Below are 23,574 nucleotides of genomic sequence, written 5' to 3'. Positions count from 1 at the left end.
AACAGGTGATTCGTGGGGGTGCTGGGCGTCGGGTCCCACTGATCTGATATTGATGACAATCCAGAAAATAGATCATCAATATCTAAAAGATGAAAAACCACTTAAAGGGGTTGTCCTCTTTTGTTTTATTGATGACCTGTTTTCAGGATAGGTCATCAATAACAGATCGGTGGGGGTCTGACTGCCGGCACCCCCGCCGATCATCGGTTTGAAGAGAGCACAGCACTTGTACGTCGTCTCCTCAGCGGCGAGCAGTTGCCATTACAGCTCCGCCATCCCGTTCACTTCAATGGGAGGACTCCGTCCTATCCACTTGAACAGGTGATGGAACGGCTTGGGTGTAATTACACCTGCTTGCTGTAATGTCCATGGCGAGCAGGTAAACTGTGAAGAGAAGGCGGCACTTGTATGAGCGCTGCATTCTCTTCAAAGAGATGATTGGGGGGGGGGGGCGCTGCTGATATTGATTTAAATGGAAGTGTGGATATTGTCCCAAATAAAGCGGTAAGGCTCTGTTCAACCAGTCATTTGATAAAACAAACGTCTCCCACTACACTTGAATCCTAGGTAATTCCCCTTTAGGCTACTTTCACACTTGCGTTGTTAATTCTGGTATTGAGATCCAGCAGAGGATCCGTTTTTTGATTTTGCACATCAGGATGCATCCGTTCCGTTAGGATGCGGGTGTGTAAAATCAAAACTGAAAATAAATAATGGATCCGGTGCTAATACATTGAAAGTCAATAGGTATCGGATCCGTTTTTTAGGCTTCTAAAAAAAAAACAGATCAGCTTTTTCCCATTTTTATGACTGGACACAAAACGGCAGCTTGCAGCGGAATGCTGACGGAACAGAAATCCTGATGCATCCTGAACAGATCTTTCTATTCAGAACGCATGAGGACTAAACGGAAAGGATTTTTTCCGGTATTGAGAACCTCTGCTGGATCTCGGTACCGGAAAACTCAAGTGTGAAAGTAGCCTTAGCGGCCATGACGCCCATGTCTTCTTTCTTCTATCAGCAAAATAGTAGATCTTATGGACTTTTCCTGCGTGACTGTTATTAAAGTTAGGTCTATCAGCGTAGAATAAAATAACGGTAATACACTTTCTGTCCATTTTTATCTAGGCGTTGCAAGTTGCTGCGCGAAATCCACCATTGCACCTCTGGACAGGGTGAAGATTCTGTTGCAAGCACAAAATGTCCACTACAGACACTTGGGTAAGAAAAACGTCCTAATGGATTTAATGGCATTGAGTAATTTTCCCATTGGTGGCTTTTATAATTTAAAGGGACCTGACAAAGCTAATGGAATGAAATGCGGTTTACCACAGAGAAAATATTTCACACGTTGTACCATTTTACTTGCTTGTAGGCGTTCTGGCCACTGTATTTGCCATCAAAAAGAATGAAGGTTTCTTGGGATTGTACAAAGGAAATGGAGCCATGATGGTCAGGATCTTTCCCTATGGCGCCATACAGTTTATGGCATTCGACAAGTATAAAAAGGTACTTTTTTTTCATTTTTGTCAGTTTGTTACCAGTTCGCCACTCTCCTTGCGCACGGAAGAACATGAAGAGCAGGGCCCACAGCAGTAATTCAGAGAGGAAAATAAATTCCAGCACTTCAATGGAAAGTCTGTAAAGCAATATATTTTTTATTAAGTCCACTTTAAAATACATCCACATGTGGATCCAGATCAGAAAACTGCCTTAAAGGGGTTGTCTCTCTTCAGTAGCTGAAATTTATCCAGGGGTGGATTGGCAACTTAAAGTGGCCCCATGTTGTCGGCAGGACTAAATTGATAGAAAACAGGAGTCGACAGAAGTAGGCGGGGGCGACAGAAGTAGGCGGGGGCGACAGAAGTAGGCGGGGGCGACAGAAGTAGGCGGGGGCGACAGAAGTAGGCAGGGCCTGTAATGCCATAGTGTAGCACAACGTACCACCGCAGCAGAATCAAATACCACAGTGCGGCTCAAAATACTGCTGCCCTCTCCACAGTATTCAACTGTATCATCGTCCTAAAGATGGTAATACAGTACATGGGTGCATTCTTTTGGATGAGGGGGGTCTCATTTAACACAGTTAATTTTTACGTCCGCCCCTGAGCTGTCACTTACCAGGGACTTTAGGTGACAGGGGATAGAACAGGGCGACGGAGGCCCCTGCAACTCCTTCCTCCCTCCTATCTCACTGAAGTTCTATTGGTGGTCTGTGGCAACGGCGCTCATGCCCGGAGTGGAGGGAGGGGGTAAGCTAATTGGTGGAGGCGGAAGTTCCAGCCGGCGCACACCACCAATCAGCATTACCTACATGCAGGCAGCAGCGGAGGAGGAGAACTGCTCTCCCCTCCTCTTCTATGGAGTGGACCCAGGCAGCAGCGGTGTACTATGGGTGTGCAGGCTGGCGGCATTCAGCTTCACTGAATGCTTAACTGCAGCCTCCCGCCACACACTTACGGTAAATCGCAGGCTAATTAAAAGCTCCTGCAATACAGTTGGCCGGCTTGATTTTCGACAGATTCGCTTTATAAGACACAGTCACCCCCCCCCACACACACACTTTGAGGGCAAAAAAGTGCGTCTTATAAAAGCAAAAAATACAGTAATTCTGCCGCTGTTGAATTTCCCAGGCAGATTTGTATAACTTTATATTAAGAAGGGTTAGTGATCAACCACGCATTATAGGCCAGATTTATCCTTAAACTCTGCCACTTTTATGGCATCAAAGCCGCACACTGCAAGTTTGCAACGTTTTAAACTGAACATTTCTCCGCCAGCCTTGCCACTTTCATCATCTTCTACACCAGTTTTCTGGGGTAGAAGAACATTGAAATCCACTCCAGCCAGGGGCTGACGTAGATATCGGTGTGGGTGCACAGGCTGCCATATGCTGCGCCTAATGTATGAGGAGGTGTACGACTCGCGTGCCTGTTATCATAGCCCCGTCTATGATAAATCTCCCCATATGTATTCCATATCCCACTGATCTCGCTTGTCTGGTGATGTAATAAATGAGACGATACGGGCTATCAATGGCTTTACCACGGACATCATATTTATGTGTCATTTCTAATTGGTTGCATTTAAATGTAGAAAATACGCCTAAAAGACTGAAATGAAGGGTTTCTGAATAGTTTTCCTTGTGATCTTCGGCAGTGTAGGAATGCAGTAAGCATTTTATCCCAAGGAGAACTTGTTGACTGAAGGTTACATGTTGTTTGACCGAACATCCCGATCACTGCTGAACTTTGTAACTATAAAATGTGCCACGTGATATTCTGTCAGCATTACAACACTTATTTCTTCCAGCTAATCACAAATATCTGTGCAAGTAGCTGTTGTTGACTGACTATGCTTAAAGTGAAACCCCACCTTGTGTTATCATGTTGTTTTTAGATCCAGCATTTATGGATTATTCATTTCTTAAAGGGGTTGACCACTTTCTGGTTACTGTTGACCAATGTGTTTGTAAGATGACTATATGGCACTTTGATGAAATTCTCTGCCATTTTCTATACGTCATAAGGTCTGCCCCCTTGTTTACCTTCTCTTGTGTGCTGTCCACACAGAGGTCCTGTCCATAAACTGGCTGCTGATGGAGGGTCATGGCAAATCGCCTTTAATGTGAGGTCTCCTCCATTCAAATACATTGTACATTGAACCTGCCGTCTGCACTTGCAGCGTTGGGGTTTTGGTGCAGTGTGTTTGAATGGAGGAGGCTGAGAGATGTCTGGTCACATGATTCTCCGCCACCGGCCATCTTATGGACAAGACCTTTATGTGGACAGCACAGATTTGCTTAATAAGGGGGCATGGCTTGTGAAATATAGCAGAATATCAACAAAGGCTATATATTGGTAAGTGCCATGTAGTCAACTTACCTACACATGGGTCACAAGAAGCCAGAAAGTGGCCAACCCCTTTTAAATAGTTTTACAGCTACAAATATTTTGTCTGCATGTCACCACCACTAGGGGGAGCTTATGAGCTTACTGCATATTGCTTTTTTGGGGTATAAGCAGACTGGATTAAGCTCCCCGTAGTGGTGGCTGCAAACAACCACCTCTATGAGAAGACCACCCAAAGATTTGTTGTGACAGACTCTCGGTTCCACCATATTTTACACATGCTAGCCAATCCCCTTTGTGAAGACCGCTTTGAAATGCAATTTTAGATGGTGAACTGAAAGAGGTTTATAAGACCTTTTTTAGGGGGTTGAATTTCTTTATCTGAAATCTCTGCATCTGAAAAAACATATTGCAAATATTTGTGACCTATTTAGATAAAGGCGAGGAAACAAAATTCATGGGTGGATGTTCATATTAATGGGAGTCTGACAGGAGTTTTGACCCATTGAAACTGCAGACCACACCATATAGATCATGGGAAGAGCAAAGCTTTCAATCATGCGGCGATCTTCTTCACTGGAGGATGGGGGGTTGCTATTGTGTCTTCCTCATACAGAATCATTGTTTCTGGGCAGCAGATTGCTGTTTAGACCACCCGATCTGCTGCTCAGAAGCCATGATCGGTGGTGCCTGCATGAGCGACAGGATCGCCCGATGAACAACAAGCGTTTTGCTCATTCATCGGGTGATTGGTGACACATTTAGACAGCCACGTGATCAGGAACGGTCGTTCCCAGTATCTGGACAATTATTGGTGCGTCTAAATGCACCTTTTACAAACTGCTGAAATAAGCAGGTCTGTATGAATAGGAGCAGCAGTGCAGCCAGTACACAGAGAATAGAGCTCAGTAGTTCTGGTGCCTGGAGCTCCTGCCAACAGCTAATCGACTGGAATGCCTTGGGCTCGGACCCCACTGATCTGATATTGATGACCTATCCTAAGGAAAGATCAGCAGTAACTAAAAGGATTTTTTTTTTCATTAACTAATGTATTGTTGTTATCCATATTGCTTCCTTTGCTGGCTGGATTCATATTTCTATCACATTATACACTGCTTGTTTCCATGGTTACAACCAGCCTGTAATCCATCAGTGGTGGCCGTGCTTGCATACTATAAAAAAGCACCAGCCTATGAGAGCTCCCATGGTCCCGCTCACCGGAGAGGCTGATAGATATATTTTTTTCCTATAGTGTGCAAACAAAAGCACCACTGATGGACTGCAGGGTGGTCATGACCATGGAAACGAGCAGTGTATAATGTGATGGAAAAATGAATCCAGACAGCAAAGGAGGCAATATGGACAATCGCAATACATTAGTAAGAGAAAGTTAATACAAGGTACTTACTAATGTATTGTGATTTGTCTGGTGCCCGGGAGCGTGGGACCACACATAGGCTGGTGCTTTTTACTATAGTGTGCATCCGAAACATCCGAAGTCAATTCACATAAAACTTTGTTAGAATACTCTATGGAGCGAGCTCTCCGTACAGTATTAGAATGTATTGGCTCCTATGAGCTGAAGTTATTACTTTGCAAAGTCTCGCAAGACTTTGGGTAATAACTTCACAAATTAATTTCTACTGTAAGAAACCTTTTACCACTTGGAACCGAAACAGAGTTCGGTTAAAAGGTTTTCAACAGTAGAAATTAATTTCTGAAGTTATTACTCGAAGTCTCGCGAGACTTCGTGAAGTAATAACTTCAGCTCATAGAAGCCAATACATTCTAATACTGTATGGAGCGCTCGCTCCGTACAGTATTCTAACAACGTTTTATGCAAATTGACTTCAGATGTTTCATCCAAAGTCGATTCGCTCATCCCTAGTCGTACTCATGGAACTGAGCAGTGTATAATGTGATAGAAAAATGTGTCCATATTGCTTCCTTTGCTGGCTGGATTATCACAATACATTAGTAAGTGCCTTGTATTAACTACCTCTACATAATAAATGCTATTTGCTAAAGTGAGAAAACCCCTTTAAGGGCTATGTGCACCTTTGTGGAGGCATTTTTTTTTTTTTTTCTGATTGCATGTTACTCATTTTTGGCTAAAAATAATTTTTTTTCAATTGGCCTTTATTAAAAATATTGAGCTATTCTGTCACAAAGGGTTAACAGTTTTTCTATCTGTGTGACTAATACTTTGGCTTTGTGCATCTAATAAATTTTATCTCTAAACTACTTATAAGTCATAAACACTTATTTAAGCCATATTCTTATCAGTAAGATAAAAACTCAGCTATAAAGAGTGTTTGTTTAAACTGTCAGAGATAAGGAGTCCCTAAAAGACAGAAAATTCACAGGGTGCTACTAGAGCATGTCAGCTCTGTACAGAAGAAAGGACACTATATTTTTAATAAAGACCAATATAAAAATGATTTAAAAATGAGTACAATGCAATTTATAAAATAAAATAAAAAATTCTGCCAAAGGTATATGGTACATAGCCTTTAAGTCCTGGAGAACCCTTTTAAGGCACATTCACATGAAAGGGCCCCGGACGTTTTTGCACCAGACCCATTCAATTGAATGGGTCCGCAATCCGGAAGGTCGGGTACGGAACGGAGGCACAGAACCCCACGAAAGCACTACGGAGTTGAATGGGTCTGGGGCCATCTGCGGAATCCACACGGATGTGTATGAACCCTAAAGGTTTTTAGCCTGAAGTAACTCTACTGTGTGGCTATATAAACCTATTGTTTGCTTCCTTTTTGTCACATATGCCCAAAAATTTCAGATTCATTCTCAGATTTGCCAAATTAACTCGCCTATATTTACCTTGTAGTTGCTGCGTGCCAAAATTGGCAGATCTGAACTTCTGCACAGATTAATGGCTGGCTCCATGGCAGGTACAGTACCAGTATATTATATGGCGCAGAGTGGGCAGATGTAATTCTGGTTTGTAACTACACCTGCAGCACACATTAAGAAAACATATGGATTCTCTTTGGTTATCATTTATTAATATTTTATTTTTAATCTGGACGTGAGTTGACATAAACTGCTTAACCCTCAGCATATAGAGGAAGCAAGGATGTAGACTATTTTTGTGACTTCTCCGCCAGAGGGTCAGGCTCCAGTGGACCGTTTTGGCGCAAAACCAAGCCAACTAATAGGTGGCGTAAAGTTAGACTAGGCCAGCGATGGCTAACCTTCAGCACTCCAGCTGTGGTGAAACGACGACTCCCAGCATGCTCCATTCATTTCTGTGAAGTTCTGGAAACAGCCAAGCAAGTGTGCATCTTGGGAGTTGGTTTTACCACAGCTGGAGTGCGGGAGGTTAGCCATCACAGGCCTGGCGCACCTTTTAAAATGTCTAGATTTATCATCCAGTATCGGTCAATATGATAACTGTGGCGCAGTTTAAGACCTTCTAAGTTAACAGTCTTGCTTCTGGAATATACTAGTAAATCTTCCCTTATATTCTCAGGATAGACCATCCATATCAGTTTAGCGGGGGTCCGCCTCCGCACCGATCAGCCGTTTCAGCGTAGCTCCGTGTGGGAACTACACAGCTCCATTCATGTTGAAGTGGACAGGGCTGATAACTGCAGCGCTGCTCTCATTGAGATGAATGGGAGCCGCTTCGGTTACAAGCACCATCCACCGCGCGTTGAACGGAGCTGTGTAGTTCTGATGCTACTCTGAAAACAACTGATTGGTGCAGAGACGGACCCCCGCTAAACTGATATTGATGGTCCATCATTAGGATAGGCCAGTGATAGGCAAACTGCGGCTCTCCAGCTGTTGTAAAACTACAAATCCCATCATGCCCTGCTGTAAGCAGACTGGGCAAACTTGGCGTTGTAGTTTTAAAACAGCTGGAGAGCCGCAGTTTGCCCATCCCTGGCAATAGGCCATCAATATTAAAGTGTAACTGTCATATTTGTTTTTTTATTTGCTAGTTTACCAGAGCTAGGCATGTATACCTAAGTCTGTCAATAATTGTCAAAAGATCTGTAATTACCTTATAAAAACAGCTTTCTTTAATGTCCCCTGTCCTTTTCCACTGATGGCTTGTCTGTCTCTGGCTAAGAAGACTGAGGGGCGGTCCTTCACACTGCATGCCTGCATTAGGCTTCAGAGCAAGGAGGCGTGTCTCTCAGTATTCAAATCTGATTGGCTGCCAGGAAGCTGGGGGCTACAGCAAGTGTGTATGGGAAGTGAGGGAAAGCAGTTTTGGCCTCAGAGAACTGGCAAAGGAGCCATCTTGAGAAGGTCCTCATATTGTCCTCATTATGTTTGAACAGCTATAACTAAAGAAACAACTCAAGGAAAACACTGGTATGTGAATAAACGAAAGAGTGCTTTATGCATAATGCTGCTGCAGCAGCAACTTATACTAAAAAGTTTTTTTTAAAACATGACAGTTACCCTTTAAAGTGGTTATCCAAGTTCTATACACCGCGCAACATTTATTTTGCTACTGAGACAAAAACATGTGATTTGTACTAAAATGAGCACACTGATTCCAAATATGAACTCTGAATTTGTCTGACACGTCTAGATTTTAACCTCCTTAAGGACCCTGGGATTTTCCATTTTTGCATTTTCGTTTTTCACTCCCCGCCTTCCCATAGTCCTAACTTTTTTTTTATTTTTCCATTCACATAGCCTTATGAGGGCTTATTTTTTGCAGGACAAGTTGTACTTTCTAATGGCACTATTTACTGACCTTTTATCTTCATTCTCCAGGTTAGTACGGTTACAACGATACCACACTTGTATAATTTTTTTGTGCGTTTTAATACTGGAAAAAAAAACCTTTGAGGGAAAACTTTTTTTTTTATAACCATATTCTGACCCCCTATAACTTTTTGCCAATTTTTTGTGGGACAATCTGTTCTTTTCAGTGATACCAATTTGAAGCGTGTGTGACTTTTTGATCACTTTTTCTAAAAAAAAATAATTATTGCGTAGTCGAAGTGACCAAAAATGGCAAATTGGCCATTTTTTTTCTTTTTTCTTCCCCCCCCCCCCCCCCGTTACGCTATTTGCCGTATGCCATTAATATTTTTACATTTTAAAAGTATGGGCATTTTCACACGTGGCGATGCCCATGATGTTTATTTTTTTTTAATTATGTAAGTATTTTTATTTTAAGGAAAGGGGGGGGGGGGGGTGATTTGAACTTAAATTTTTTTTTTTTTTTTTGTCACCTTGGGTGACAATAACTGCCAATCATTAGATTGCCTATTGTGTTCATTGATGTACACAATCGAACACTTCATTTGCACTATACCAATACAATGCTGCCACCTAGTGGCCTGTATTGGTATAGTCACCTAATAGGCACCGAAGCCTGCTTGAGGCTTCAGCCTATTAGATCGGATTTGTAATCCATATAGGGGGCATTACAGAACTTTGATAACCTCTTTAAAATCCTGGACAAACCCTTTAAGAGCCTATTTACATGAACAGATTATGGGGACGGTGATTACTAAAGAACATTTGTATGAATGCTCATTCTTCATAAATGCTCCATGTGAATGTGCTGCCAATCGCCTAACGAATGAGAAGATGCTTGTTTGTTGGGTGATCCTTCGTTTGTGCAGCACGTCGTCCAGTGTAAACAGGGATGTGCTGCCGACAAAAAAATGAATCCGTATGGGGCTGAACAATCGTAGTAGATTTTCTCTGCGTGCGAATGCAGCTTTAATGAGCAGGCATCAATCAGACTGAACGGTTTATTCCCAATCCCTGTATAAATGGGCCCTAACATTTGAGAATGCTTGTGTCATGCTGTTTCAGTAATTGCTGTTGATGCTGTTGATGTTTCAGGAATCACTGCTGTCATTTTTACCTATCCGCTCGATATGGTCAGAGCACGTCTTGCATTTCAAGTGAAAGGAGAGCTTGGATACAATGGCATTATCCACACGTTCAAAACTATTTACACAAGGGTAAGTGATTTTTAATGTGGTTTATCCATAATACTTTAACCCCTTCCCAACATCCGCCGCATAATGTACAGCAGATGTCTGGTCTTTAAAGATGGTGCCTGGTCAGGAACATATCGGCCTCCTTAGCTAGTGGGTGCCCGTTGTTTTACAGACCTCCGCCGGCAGAGTACGTGATCAGAGACAACTGCGATCGTGTACTTTTAACCCCTCAGATGCCGTGGGCAGTTGCAACCATTTCCTCTGAGCAGTTACTTTCCAGGGGCATATTGCTCCCCATGACTGAACAGCCCCCTATAATGAGATCACGAGAGCTATTCGATTGCAATGGTAGCCCGGGGCCTTATCAAGGCCTTTCATAGTTGTTAAGACCTATGAACACAGTGAATTTACCATTAATATAAAGCTAAATAAACAAACTAATGGACAAATAAAACTGAATAAACAATAAAAAAAATGTAACAAAAACGTTATACAAACGCCAAAATGTATCAATGAAAACTAAGGATCGCCCTGTAAAAAAAATAAGTCCTCCACACAGTTAGGCTACATTCACAGGACCGTATGTGTTTTGCGATCCGCAAAAAAAAAAAAAAAAGGATGACGTCAGTATGGCATCCGTTTTTTTTTTTTTGCAGATCCATTGTAACAATGCCTATCCGCGAAACGGATAAGAATAGGACATGTTCTATTTTTAATTTTTTTTTGCGGGGCTACGGAACGGACATACGGATGCGAATAGCACACGGTTTGCTGTCCTCATTTTTTGCGCAGCCATGGAAATGAATAGGTCTGCATCCTATCTGCAAAAAAAAAAAATTGAACGGACACGGAAACAAAATATGTTCGTGTGAATGTAGCCTTATGCAGGCAGAAATCTAAAAAAGTTATGGCAATTCAAATAATTATAATAAAAAGTATAATATATATAATTTTTTATTTATATAAATTATTATAATTTTTTTTTTTTGTGCATCACTATAATCATACTGACCTGTAGAATAAAGTTCACATGTAAGTTTGACAACAGCATAAAAGCGAAACGCACAAAACAGTGGCAGAACTGAGTCCACCGCGCCCATTGTGTGAAATCTGAAATGTCATTAGAAATTAGAGCGTGTCCTGCAAAAAACAAGACCTCGTACAGCTTCTTGAATAGAGATAAAAAGGTTATGGCTCTTGGAACGCAGGAAGTAAAAAGTGGAAAATGGCTGCATCAGGAACGGGTTAATATTGGTATAATTTATGGTTGTTTATTGTGTTTTTTTTTCCTTTTTAATACGAAACCCATTTTACATTATGAACTATAAGTTATAGCCATGACCTCTGCGCTGCTTGCATTGAAGTCATTGAGAAGCTTTAGGGCTCATGCACACGGCCGTATTGAGATGAATGATAGGATGCAGACCTATTCATCTCATCGGGGCCGCAAAAGATGGGGACAGAACACCCCTGTGCTGTCCGCATCTGTAAGTCCGTTACGCGGCCCCCGAAAAACAATAGAACATGTCCTATTCTTGTCTGTTTTGTGGACAAGGATTGGACATATTTATCGAAAGTAAAAAAAAAAAAAAAAGAAATGGCAGCATGCTCTCGGACGGGATCCATGTTTTATTGACCGTAAAATACTTGCGCCATGTGCATGAGCCCTTAACCTGTCCCCTCAGACTTTTCATCAGTGTGAGCAGTAAATGCTCTTGTGCAGTTTAGAACCCCTTTAGAGGGGCATTCCCATCTTATAAGGTGATGGCATACGTCTAGGATACGCCATGACTTTGTTATGGTCTGACCTGTAAGACGCCCCCCCCCCCCCCCCCCACACCCTAGTTTTAAAGCTTCATCCCTTCAATTCACAAGATCAGTGGGGGTCTCAGAGGAGGCCCTCCAGTGATCATAGTGTTCTAATTTCAATTCTACACCCATGTACAAAAAAAACTACAAAAAAGGCAAAAATGTAAAGTGCTGTATACGACCCATAAAAAGTCAAAACACACCTAGAAACAAACTATACAGAACACAAGTGTGTACAAATACAAACATTATAGACAAAATACTGCCTTTTTAGATCAAGCTAAAAATAATTGCGGTACATACAATAGGTGAAACCCCCTGAGGTGAGGTATCCATATCCCATGATAAGTAATGAAAAAAGCCTGGCAATGGGATGTCACAGATACAACATAGTCAGTAATACATCTAATATGTAAGCATATTCTATGTTTATTACACACACCAGAAACCCTTACGGTACTACATACTGTACATATTACTTATGTATCCTCTAGGGAGGGAGTTGTGCTCTATCATTTGTTTCGCCATGGCTGCTTCCGGGGAGGGAATGCCTTTGGGTCTAATTTTTACTTATTGCAGGAAGGAGGATTTCGTGGTTATTACAGAGGACTTCTACCTACCATTGTGGGAATGGCTCCTTATGCTGGTATGTTACTCTGGAAACCTCTACTTATAAAGACTAGTAATCATTAGGAAATTTCTATAATTTTCTTTCATTGCTCACACTTTGCTGTCTGCATATATACTGGGAACTCTTTCTGGGCTACTGACTTAAGGTGCCCGTATACAGTACAGACCAAAAGTTTGGACACACCTTCTCATTCAAAGAGTTTTCTTTTATTTTCATGACTATGAAAATTGTAGATTCACACTGAAGGCATCAAAACTATGAATTAACACATGTGGAATTATATACATAACAAAAAAGTGTGAAACAACTGAAAATATGTCATATTCTAGGTTCTTCAAAGTAGCCACCTTTTGCTTTGATTACTGCTTTGCACACTCTTGGCATTCTCTTGATGAGCTTCAAGAGGTAGTCACCTGAAATGGTTTTCACTTCACAGGTGTGCCCTGTCAGGTTTAATAAGTGGGATTTCTTGCCTTCTAAATGGGGTTGGGACCATCAGTTGCGTTGTGGAGAAGTCAGGTGGATACACAGATGATAGTCCTACTGATTAGACTGTTAGAATTTGTATTATGGCAAGAAAAAAGCAGCTAAGTTAAGAAAAACGAGTGGCCATCATTACTTTAAGAAATGAAGGTCAGTCCGAAAAATTGGGAAAACTTTGAAAGTGTCCCCAAGTGCAGTCACAAAAACCATCAAGCGCTACAAAGAAACTGGCTCACATGCGGACCGCCCCAGGAAAGGAAGACCAAGAGTCACCTCTGCTGCGGAGGATAAGTTCATCCGAGTCACCAGCCTCAGAAATCGCAGATTAACAGCAGCTCAGATTAGAGACCAGGTCAATGCCACACAGAGTTCTAGCATAGAAAGACAAAAAACATGCAATGCGACAATTGACTGCAATATAAAGTACAAAATTGCATAATAATAACAAGTGCTACACTTATTGTGTAGCACTTGTTATTATTATGCAATTTTGTACTTTATATTGCAGTCAATTGTCGCATTGCATGTTTTTTGTCTTTCTATGTTGTTCCCTGCTATAGCAATGCGCTCCTGCGGTTTGGTATGTGCTGACTGACCCCCTTTTTTAGGTTCTTCTTTACAGAGTTCTAGCAGCAGACACATCTCTAGAACCACTGTTAAGAGGAGACTGTGTGAATCAGGCCTTCATGGTAGAATATCTGCTAGGAAACCACTGCTAAGGACAGGCAACAAGCAGAAGAGACTTGTTTGGGCTAAAGAACACAAGGAATGGACATTAGACCAGTGGAAATCTGTGCTTTGGTCTGATGAGTCCAAATTTGAGATCTTTGGTTCCAACCACCGTGTCTTTGTGCGACGCAGAAAAGGTGAACGGATGGACTCTACATGCCTGGTTCCCACCGTGAAGCATGGAGGAGGAGGTGTGATGGTGCTTTGCTGGTGACACTGTTGGGGATTTATTCAAAATTGAAGGCATACTGAACCAGCATGGCTACCACATCATCTTGCAGCGGCATGCTATTCCATCCGGTTTGCGTTTAGTTGGACAATCATTTATTTTTCAACAGGACAATGACCCCAAACACACCTCCAGGCTGTGTAAGGGCTATTTGACCATGAAGGAGAGTGATGGGTTGCTGCGCCAGATGACCTGGCCTCCACAGTCACTGGACCTGAACCCAATCAAGATGGTTTGGGGTGAGCTGGACCGCAGAGTGAAGGCAAAAGGGCCAACAAGTGCCAAGCATCTCTGGGAACTCCTTCAAGACTGTTGGAAGACCATTTCAGGTGACTACCTCTTGAAGCTCATCCAGAGAATGCCAAGAGTGTGCAAAGCAGTAATCAAAGCAAAAGGTGGCTACTTTGAAGAACCTAGAATATGACATATTTTCAGTTGTTTCACACTTTTTTGTTATGTATATAATTCCACATGTGTTAATCGTTTTGATGCCTTCAGTGTGAATCTACAATTTTTATAGTCATGAAAATAAAGAAAACTCTTTGAATGAGAAGGTGTGTCCAAACTTTTGGTCTGTACTGTACCTTAAAGGTGTTGTTCCATTAAGGTAACTTATCTATCCCCTACAGTGCGAACAAGGGATAGATAAGTGTCTGGTTGCTGGGGTTCTGACCTCCAGGGCCCGTGCTCCCCGTTGGAATGGCGCAGCGGATACGCTTGTGTCTCCGCCGCTTTATTCAGCTCTATCGGACTGCCAGAGATGGCCGAATACAAGCGCTCGCAATGTCTAGTTAGACCCATAGAGCTGAATGAAGTGGCAGGGTGTATGCGTGACCACCACATGCAAATGAGGAGTACAGGCCCCTGTTCTAGTGATCGGTAGGGGCCCCTGCTGTCAGACTCCTGCCAATCAGACACTGAGACCTTATTCACACAGTCATTGTTTGGTCAATGGTTTCCAGCAGTGATAGTGAGCCAAAACTAGGTGCAGTCAAAAACACAGAACAAGTTCAGATTTATACCTTATCTCTGTGAAATGAAATACCGTATTTTTCGCCCAGAGGATGCATCTAGGTTTTACAATACAATAGGAGTACAATAAGAAAAAAATATTTTTCATTAGATCTCAGATCAGGCCAGCAATCAGACCCCCAATGTTAATCGGACCTCATCTGACAGCCCCAATCAGACCTCAGATCAGACCCCCCATGCCAGTTATGAGCCCCCATGCCATTTCAGATGCTCCCAGTGCCACAGAGCAAATAAAATAAAAAATGCACTGCTCCTGGACACCTCCGCTACTCACCTCCAGCACGCTCGGTCTTCCTCCTCCTCTGTCTGCTGTGCTGGGATCCAGCGCGCACAGCGTGAGGTCACAGAGCGCCCTCACACTGTGCACAGCCAACAGCTGAGGACCAGGAAGTGGTGAGTACAGAGCCTTCACCGCTTCCCTGGCCTCCGGTACTAATGAGCGCTTCCAAAATGGAAGCACTTCATTAATATTCGCCCCATAAGACTCAGGGGCATTCCCCCCCACACACACACTTTTGAGGGGAAAAAAATGCGTCTTATGGGGCGAAAAATACGGTAATACGATTAACCGTTTCAGCACCAGGTTACTTACCCTCCTTTCTGACCAGACTCATTTTTCCTTTTTATAGTTTTTATTTATTTTTAGTACATGCGTCTTTGAAAGCCATACCATTTTATTTTATTTTTTCCTGTTTGGTTATGTAAATCATTTGAAGCTTTTTTTGTGATGCATAAGGCTGCCATTTTATTTTTTTGCTTTTCATTTTTAAAAATGGGGGAAAAAGGTATTTTTATTCACAAAGTAGCAAGTACTGTATGTGTAAAGCAAAAAGACAATGATGCATTGTTTTCTAAATTTTTAATAAATACAAATCTGAAGAGTGGCATCCTGTTCAGCCCCCTATACTCTAATACACCTAAATAAAATCTAGTGCGACCAATTGCCTTCAGAAGTCGCCTAATAAGTAAATAGAGTCCACCTGTCTGTAATGTATTCTCAGTATACCTACAGCTGTTCTGTGAAGCCCTCAGAGGTTTGTTAGAGAAGAATAATCAAACAGCATCATAAAAAACCAAGGAACACACCTGACAGGTCAGGGATAAAGTTGTGAAGAAGTGTAAGGCAGGGTTAGGTTATAAAAAAAAAAAAAAAAATTATATATCTATATCCTAAGCTCTGAACATCTCATGGAGCACTGTTCAATCCATCATCCGAAAATGTAAGGAGTATGGCACAACTGCAAACCTAACTAGACTTGGCCATCCACCTAAACTGACAGCCTAGACAAGGAGAAAACTAATAAGAGAAGCAGCCAAGAGGCCCATGATTACTCTGGAGGAGCTGCAGATATCCACAGCTCAGGTGGGAGAATCTGTCCACAGGACAACTATTAGTCCTGTACTCCACATCTGGCCTTTATGGAAGAGTGGCGAGAAGAAAGACATTTTTGAAAGCAAGCCATGTAGGGGAAACAGCAGACACATGGAAGAAGGTGCTCTGGTAAGAGGAGACCAAACTTTTTGGCCTAAATGCAAAATGTTGTGTGTGGCGGAGAACTAACACTGCACATCAGCCTGAATACACCATGCCCACTGTGAACATTGTGGTAGCAGCATCATGCTGTAGGGATGCTTTTCTTCAGCAGGCACAGGGAAGCTGCTCAGAGTTGATTGGAAGATGGATGGAGCTAAATACAGGGCAGTCCTGGAGGAAAACCTGGTAGAGGCGGCAAAAGAATGGTTTGGACATATTCATGTGTTAGAATGGCCCAGTCAAAGTCCAGACCTAAATCCTATTGAGAATCTGTGGCAAGATTTGAGAATTGCTGTTCAGACGCTCTCTATCCAATCTGACTGAGCTCGAGCTATTTTGCAAAGAAGAATTGGCAAAAAGTTCAGCCTCTAGATGTGCAAAGCTTGTAGAGCAGGGGTCCTCAAACTTTTTAAACAGGGGGCCAGTTCACTGTCCCTCAGACTGTTGGAGGGCCGGACTATAGTTTAAAGGGGTATTCCCATCTTGGACAATGGGGGCATATAGTTAGGTGCGGGTCCCACCTATATAGAGAACGGAGCCCCGAAAGTGAATGGGAGCATACTGCGCATGCACTGCCCATGCTCCCATTCATTTCTATGAGGCCGACGGAAATAGCCGAGCCAGCGCTCGGCTATTTTCGGCAGCCCCATAGAAATGAATGGAGGGCAGCTGTGCATGCGTAGTGCGCCCTCCTTCACTTTCGGGGCTCCGTTCTCTATATAGGTGCCGGTCCCAGCGGTGCCCCCATTGTCCAAGATGGGAAAACCCCTTTAACTATGAACAAATTCCTATGCACACTGCACATATCTTATTTTGAAGTGAAAAAACACATTTCCCTACCCCTGAACATCTCCTTCTCCTTTCTTCTTCTCCGGACTTCCTGTGACGCAGTTGCACATGAGGTTCACAGGTCTGGAAGGAGGTGCGCCTGCACAGCAAGACGAATAGAACCAGTGGCGGATCCAGAGCTCCCCAATACTATACTGCAGAAACAGATAATACCACTAATAATATTAGTGCCACACAGAGCCCCCCATATAAAATACCCCTTCTTTGTGGCCTCAGTAAATGTCCCCATAGTGCCCCCCAATAATGTGCCAGTAAGAGGTGCCCCCATAGATGCCCCTAATCATGTGCTAGTAAAAAGTGCCTCTCCCCGCCACTCATGTACCAGTAATAAGTGCCACTCTCCTCTCCCCCCCCCCCCCACTCATGTGCCAGTCTCCTCTATGCTGCCACCCCCCCATGTGCCAGTAAAAAGTGCCAATTCTCCCCCCACCCATCATGTGCCAGTCTCCTCTCTGCTGCCACCCTCCCCCATGTGCCAGTAAGAAGTGCCAATTGCTGCCCCCCCATGTGCCAGTAATGTGCCAGTAAGAAGTGCCAATTGCTGCCCCCCCATGTGCCAGTAATAAGAGTGGCAGAAAAATTGGCCGATTTAATAAAATAAAATAAAAACACTCATACTTACCATCTGCGATGCGGTGAGATGCAGGCCTCTTCTGGCCTGTGTCCCGCTCTGTACTGCTCGAGCGGCGCGATGACGTCATCACGCCGCCTGCACTGGCCTCTGATAGGCTGCGGGCCTTGTGCCGGCAGCCTATCAGAGGAACAGGGAAGGGAGACTCATCTCCCTCCCCTGCCACAGCACAGCAATCTGTATCGCTGTCCTGAGGAAGGCGATGCAGATCACTATGGAGTTGAGCGCAATGAAAGCGCAACGCTCCTCTCCTGCTGTGCCCTGCCAGAATTGCTGAAACTGCCAAAACACCCGGCGGGCCGGATCAGTGTCCTCGGAGGGCCGCGGGCCGTAGTTTGAGGACCCCTGTTGTAGAGACATACGCCAAAAGACTTGCAGTTGCAATGGCAGCAAAAGGTTATCCTACAAAGTATTGACCCAGGTGAGCTGAATACAAATACATGCCACACGTTCCAGATTTTTATTTATACATTTTTTTAAAAACCATGTATCCCTTTCTTTTTACTTCACACATATTTGCTACTTTGTGTTGGTCTATTACATAAATTTTGATAAAGACCAACTGAGGTCGAAACGTCGCTGTATACTGGCTGCTTGAGTGAATAAATCGCCACTATTTTCATCATTTACCGGCGAGTGCTGCGGATTATTGAATTGTCTGGTCTATTACATAAAATACATTTAAAGGGAACCTGTCACCAGGATTTTGTGTATAGAGCTGAGGACATGGGTTGCTAGATGGCCGCTAGCACATCCGTAATACCCAGTCCCCATAGCTCTGTGTGCTTTTATTGCGTCAAAAAAACGATTGAATACATATGCAAATTAACCTGAGATGAGTCCTGGCCCTGACTCATCTCACATACAGGACTCATCTCAGGTTAATTTGCATATGTATTAAATCGTTTTTTTGACACAATAAAAGCACACAGAGCTATGGGGACTGGGTATTATGGATGCGCTAGCGGCTATCTAGCAGCCCATGTCATGTCCTCAGCTCTATACCCAAAATCCAGGTGACAGGTTCCCTTTAAGTTTGTGGGTGTAAAATGAAAAAATGTGGAAAAAGAAAGCTACAGACAGACAGTAGCTCGGGAGGTGCTTTATCTACTGGAAGAACAAAAGGATCAGGATCTCCTCTGACATCAACATTTGTATTCAGCTCAGGCTACTTTCACACCTGCATTCGGTGCGGATCAGTTTTGTATCTGCACAGACGGATCCGCACCTATAATGCAAACGCTTGTATCCGTTCAGAACGGATCAGTTTGCATTATTCTTTAAAAAAAAAAAAGCCTAAGTCAAAACGGATCCGTCCTGACTTACATTGAAAGTCAATGGGGGACAGATCAGTTTTCAACTGCACCATATTGTCAGTGCATACTGATCCGTCCCCATTGACTTAAATTGCATTGCCAGGCGTTTTGGTGTCCGCATCCAGAGTGGAATGGAGGCAAACTGATGCATTCTGAACGGATCCTTATACATTCAGAATGCATTGGGGCTGAACTGATCCGTTTTGAACCGTTTGTGAGATCCCTGAAACGGATCTCACAAACAGAATTCAAAACGCAAGTGTGAAAGTAGCCTTAGGCCTCATGCACACGACCGTCCTGTTTTTTTGGCTGTCCGCAAATTGCGGATCCGCAAAACACGGAAGCTGCCCATGTGCCTTCCGCAATTTAGGGGGTAGGGCTAAAGACCGGTCAAAAACAACACAAATCATATTTCAGTAAGTTGACCATATTCAAATTTCAAACACATCTGACTAAATTATATTTGAGGGACAGAAAATGATATTTCATATAATAATTTTTGGCCCCTTCACTATAGGAGCTGTGCGGACTGCTACAGAAGGGACAGTATTTATGATGTAATTTTCAAAGGCATTGTACTGCTGAAGTGAAGCGGACAAAAATTCTTATATGAAATATCATTTTCTGTCCCTCAAATATAATTTAGTCAGATGTGTTTGAAATTTGAATATGGTCAACTTACTTAAATATGATTTGTGTTGTTTTTGACCGGTCTTTAGTCCTACCCCCTTGATAGTCAAGTCTTCTGTGCTGACCATTGGTAAAGCAGTTAAATGCCTTCCGCAATTTGCGGAACGGGCGGCCCATTGTAGAAATGCCTATTCTTGTCCGCAAAACTGACAAATATATAGGACATGTTCTCTTTTTTTTTTTTTTTTTTGCGGGGCTACAGAACAGAGCAACGGATGCGGACAGCACATGGAGTGCTGTAACCATCTTTTGCGGCCCCATTAAAGTGAATGGGTCTGCACACGAGCCGCGAAAACTGCGGCTCGGATGCAGACCAGAACAACGGTCGTTTGCATGAGGCCTTACAATGACCTTGTGTCTGATGAGCCTTGCTCACTCAGTGTGAAGCTCACCATGCTTGGTACAATTTGCTCTTATCCAAGCAATGTTCTGATAAGTGTTCCCTCACATTGATTTTTCCTGTACATTGCTGATTAAAGCTCCCATGATTGTGTCCTTATATTTGAGAAACATTTAAGGAGGTTTTTTTTGGGTATTTGCCCAGTGTAAATAAATATCTTTTCATTTCACAGGATTTTCATTTTTTACCTTTGAAACCTTGAAGACCAATGGACTGCGACACTTCCCAGAGCTATTGGGAAAACCTTCTTCCGACAACCCAGATATTTGGGTCTTGAAAACGCCTGCTAGCTTGTTATGTGGGGGAGTAGCCGGAGCGATTGCCCAGACCATTTCGTAAGTTATCTTATACTTCAAGGTGACATCCAAGCAGTAAGATACTATAAGAAGTAGTAAGGAGGCAAATAGATTTCATTCCCAGTGAACTATAAGATTCCGTTTTTAAAAGTACATAAACCTACTTCTGGCATGGAGTCTCGGTGTGTTCCTCCCTTGAAACAAGCTCGTTCTAGAATTGTCGCATCTCTTGTATTTTACACCACCCTGGCCACATTTCAGAAAGGGAACAAAGATATCTTCGTTCACGCCGGTTTTCTGGTACAAATGAAGCCAGAAATCTACGGCAGCTCTGAGTTATCGTAGATTTCTGTTTAGGCGCACGGACTGCAGGAGGATACTCTGAAGTGTGCGCCTCGTCATAAATTAGGCGCATCCTTCGGCGGCGCAGGGGATATCAAGAGCTGCACAGTAAGCGCCTTAGTAAATCTCCTCCTCTGCACTTAATGCAGTGCAGTTCACAGCATGAATTTAGAATCTGGACTACAAAGGATCTACGTAGTTGGTGATATAACACAAAGGTGGCATTTCACAGGAATATGCTGCCAATTTCTGACCACTGTGTCCCTGACTGCTAGAGCAAACCGGCAACAGCACTTAGGACGCACCGCGCCTCTTCATCTCCTGTCTGCCCCCCTTTTCAGAGCAGGCCAACAGGAGACAAAGCAGTGCTTTTTCTTTTAGCAATTGGTGGGGTCACAGTCAGCCCCCTGTGATATGCCACCTATGTCTATAATGTGACAACCCCCTTCTGGCTGACACTTACAGGATTTCATGAAGGTATTGTGGGTGACTTTGGTGAATGACACTTTCCTGGCTGTGGCTGAATGTCACCAGCCTTCGGCCCCATCAGAAAGCTACATGTGAGGAAGGCTGACCAGTATTGCCCTAAATACTAGATGCTCCTGCGATCTGCATTAGGTACAGTCATTACTCTCCTTGATCCCTACAGTTATCCATTGGACGTTACACGGCGGAGAATGCAGTTGGCGGCTATCCTGCCAGACAATGAAAAGTGCCGGTAAGTAATTACGTGACTCGCAGTACGTGGCATGATCCATTACATTTCACTACCTGGCAGGCTTTCACAGAGCTCCAGATGGCAACTAAAATAGGGCACAAACTTGCCATTTGCGCCAACAGCTTCTGCTTGCCAGCGTCCATGGTCAGTCCACAGTCTGGTGTGCCTGCAAGTGCCTTCTATATTTCATGTTGCTCCAAATGAATGTGACTCCTACGGTTTTATTCCAAGATGCCATTGGCTCCCAACTGATATTAAGCCCCTGTGATATACACTGCAAAGCAGGAGCATGAAGGTATCCGTATTTATAAGATGGTTGGCAAACACTGATTTATTAAATAAATACTGACTCAACACAAACAGGGAGAAGGATATGGCGGTAAATGGAGAACGTAAAATGGTAAAATTCTTGTTAAAGGGGCGCTCTCACTTCAGTTAATAGCATTTATCATGTACAGAAAGTTAATACAAGACACTTACTAATGTATTGTGATTGTCCATATTGCCTCCTTTGCTGGCTTGATTCATGTTTCCATCACATTAGACACTGCTCGTTTCCAGGGGTTATGCCCACCCTGCAGTCTATCAGTGCTGGAGTATAGGAAATAGTGCTGTCCTGTGCACTCTCCCACGGCCCCAGCCACTAGAGAGGCCGGCGACTTTTCCTATAGTGTGCAAGCACGACCACCACTACTAGATTGTTGGGTGGTCTTGTGGTTGCTGTGCCTGTTTTATTGCCAGGGTGGGATGGTTTAAGGGTGGGGTAGTCACTGTTAATATTAAAATATGGATGAATGGGCCTTGACATGTAACTTGTACTATTACTTCTGGAAAATGTCTAGATAAATTTCTACAGGTCCAAATAGATTACTTGTGCCCATTATTGTATCCGCTGCTGATATTCCATGTGTATTTTTGTATAAATTGAAAATCATTAATACAAATTATCTGATAAAAAAAATAAAAAATTGTAGGGTAGTCGTAGCCATGGAAATGAGCAGTGTATATTGCCACAGAAAGATGAATCCAGACAGCAAAGGAGGCAATATGGGCAATCACAATACATTAGTAAGCACCCTGTATCAACTTTCTCTACATGATAAATGCCATTTGCTGAAGTGAGACAGCCCCTTTAATGCTACAAAATAAATCAGTGTTTGCCAACCATCCTATTCACTTCTATAGCACCAGCATGTTCTGTAGCGCCGTATACAAACTGTAACTGTATATAACGTGTCTTTAACGTTTTTCCAGGACCATGTTACAGACCCTTAAATACGTCTACAAACAGCACGGCATAAGGAGGGGGCTATACCGAGGCTTATCTCTCAACTACATCCGCTGCATCCCATCCCAGTCTGTAGCCTTCACCACCTATGAGTTTATGCGACAGGTCCTGCACCTAAACCAGACGGTCTGATCTTCAGCTACAGCGCAGTGGTCTGTACAGTGTAATTAGCTGCAGGCAATAAATTGAGCACGTTTCCCCGGCTGCTGCATTGGTGTAGCCATTGCATAGGATGCTTCAGATTTTGCATTTGAACACCGTTGTAAATAATATGACTTTCTGTTTTGTAAGATACAGCCTTTTTAGAGTGATTTTTATAAAGATGTTGAATTTTATATTTATGATGCATCTCCTAGAAATAATATCAGAATAAAAAAATTCAGCTGGCTGATTAGATTTACAGAAGAGATTAAATCTATATGCGTAACGTGTCATCCACGTATTGTACATGTCTGACAGAATGCAGTTGCACTCCATTTCAGATCAAGTCTTTCTGGTGTAATAAATCAGAAATAGTGGTCGCAATCTTCACTTTGAGAAAAAATTACGATTAATATTTATTTTCACTACTGAGAGCATCATGTAATATGTTATCACTGGCACAATACATGTACACTTGCTGTTCCTTATTTGTGCTATAGGTGTGTGTGTATAAATGTATAGGACATCTGTTAGGTGGCTGCTCCTTTGCCACTATTATTGTTGGCAGCAGGGTGTCTGTTACGCTGGGTTCAGACCTGAGCGTTCGGGATGTCGCGCTCTGTATGCGCGATTCTACAGGCATCTGACATACGCGGCTCC

General features: G+C 43.0%; 1 protein-coding gene across 2 annotated transcripts in view; it reads left to right on the top strand.

Annotated features, from left to right (window-relative positions):
* Positions 1-23,574, top strand: part of LOC122941383 (graves disease carrier protein-like) — a 27,911-nt gene extending 4,337 nt beyond the window's left edge. For both annotated transcript variants that reach the window (XM_044298598.1, XM_044298597.1), the window contains exons 3-10: positions 1,129-1,221; positions 1,376-1,509; positions 6,700-6,763; positions 9,696-9,817; positions 12,185-12,251; positions 20,302-20,464; positions 21,417-21,485; positions 22,740-23,574. In XM_044298598.1, the coding sequence (XP_044154533.1) occupies positions 1,129-1,221; positions 1,376-1,509; positions 6,700-6,763; positions 9,696-9,817; positions 12,185-12,251; positions 20,302-20,464; positions 21,417-21,485; positions 22,740-22,905 (878 nt within the window). In that variant the 3' untranslated portion in view covers positions 22,906-23,574. The remainder of the gene's footprint in view (positions 1-1,128; positions 1,222-1,375; positions 1,510-6,699; positions 6,764-9,695; positions 9,818-12,184; positions 12,252-20,301; positions 20,465-21,416; positions 21,486-22,739) is intronic.

Source organism: Bufo gargarizans, chromosome 6 (genome assembly GCF_014858855.1).
Source record: "Bufo gargarizans isolate SCDJY-AF-19 chromosome 6, ASM1485885v1, whole genome shotgun sequence".
Classification (NCBI taxonomy): Eukaryota; Metazoa; Chordata; class Amphibia; order Anura; family Bufonidae; genus Bufo; species Bufo gargarizans.
The sequence above is the reverse complement of the archived record's forward strand: the minus strand, read 5'-3'. Positions and strand labels throughout refer to the sequence as shown.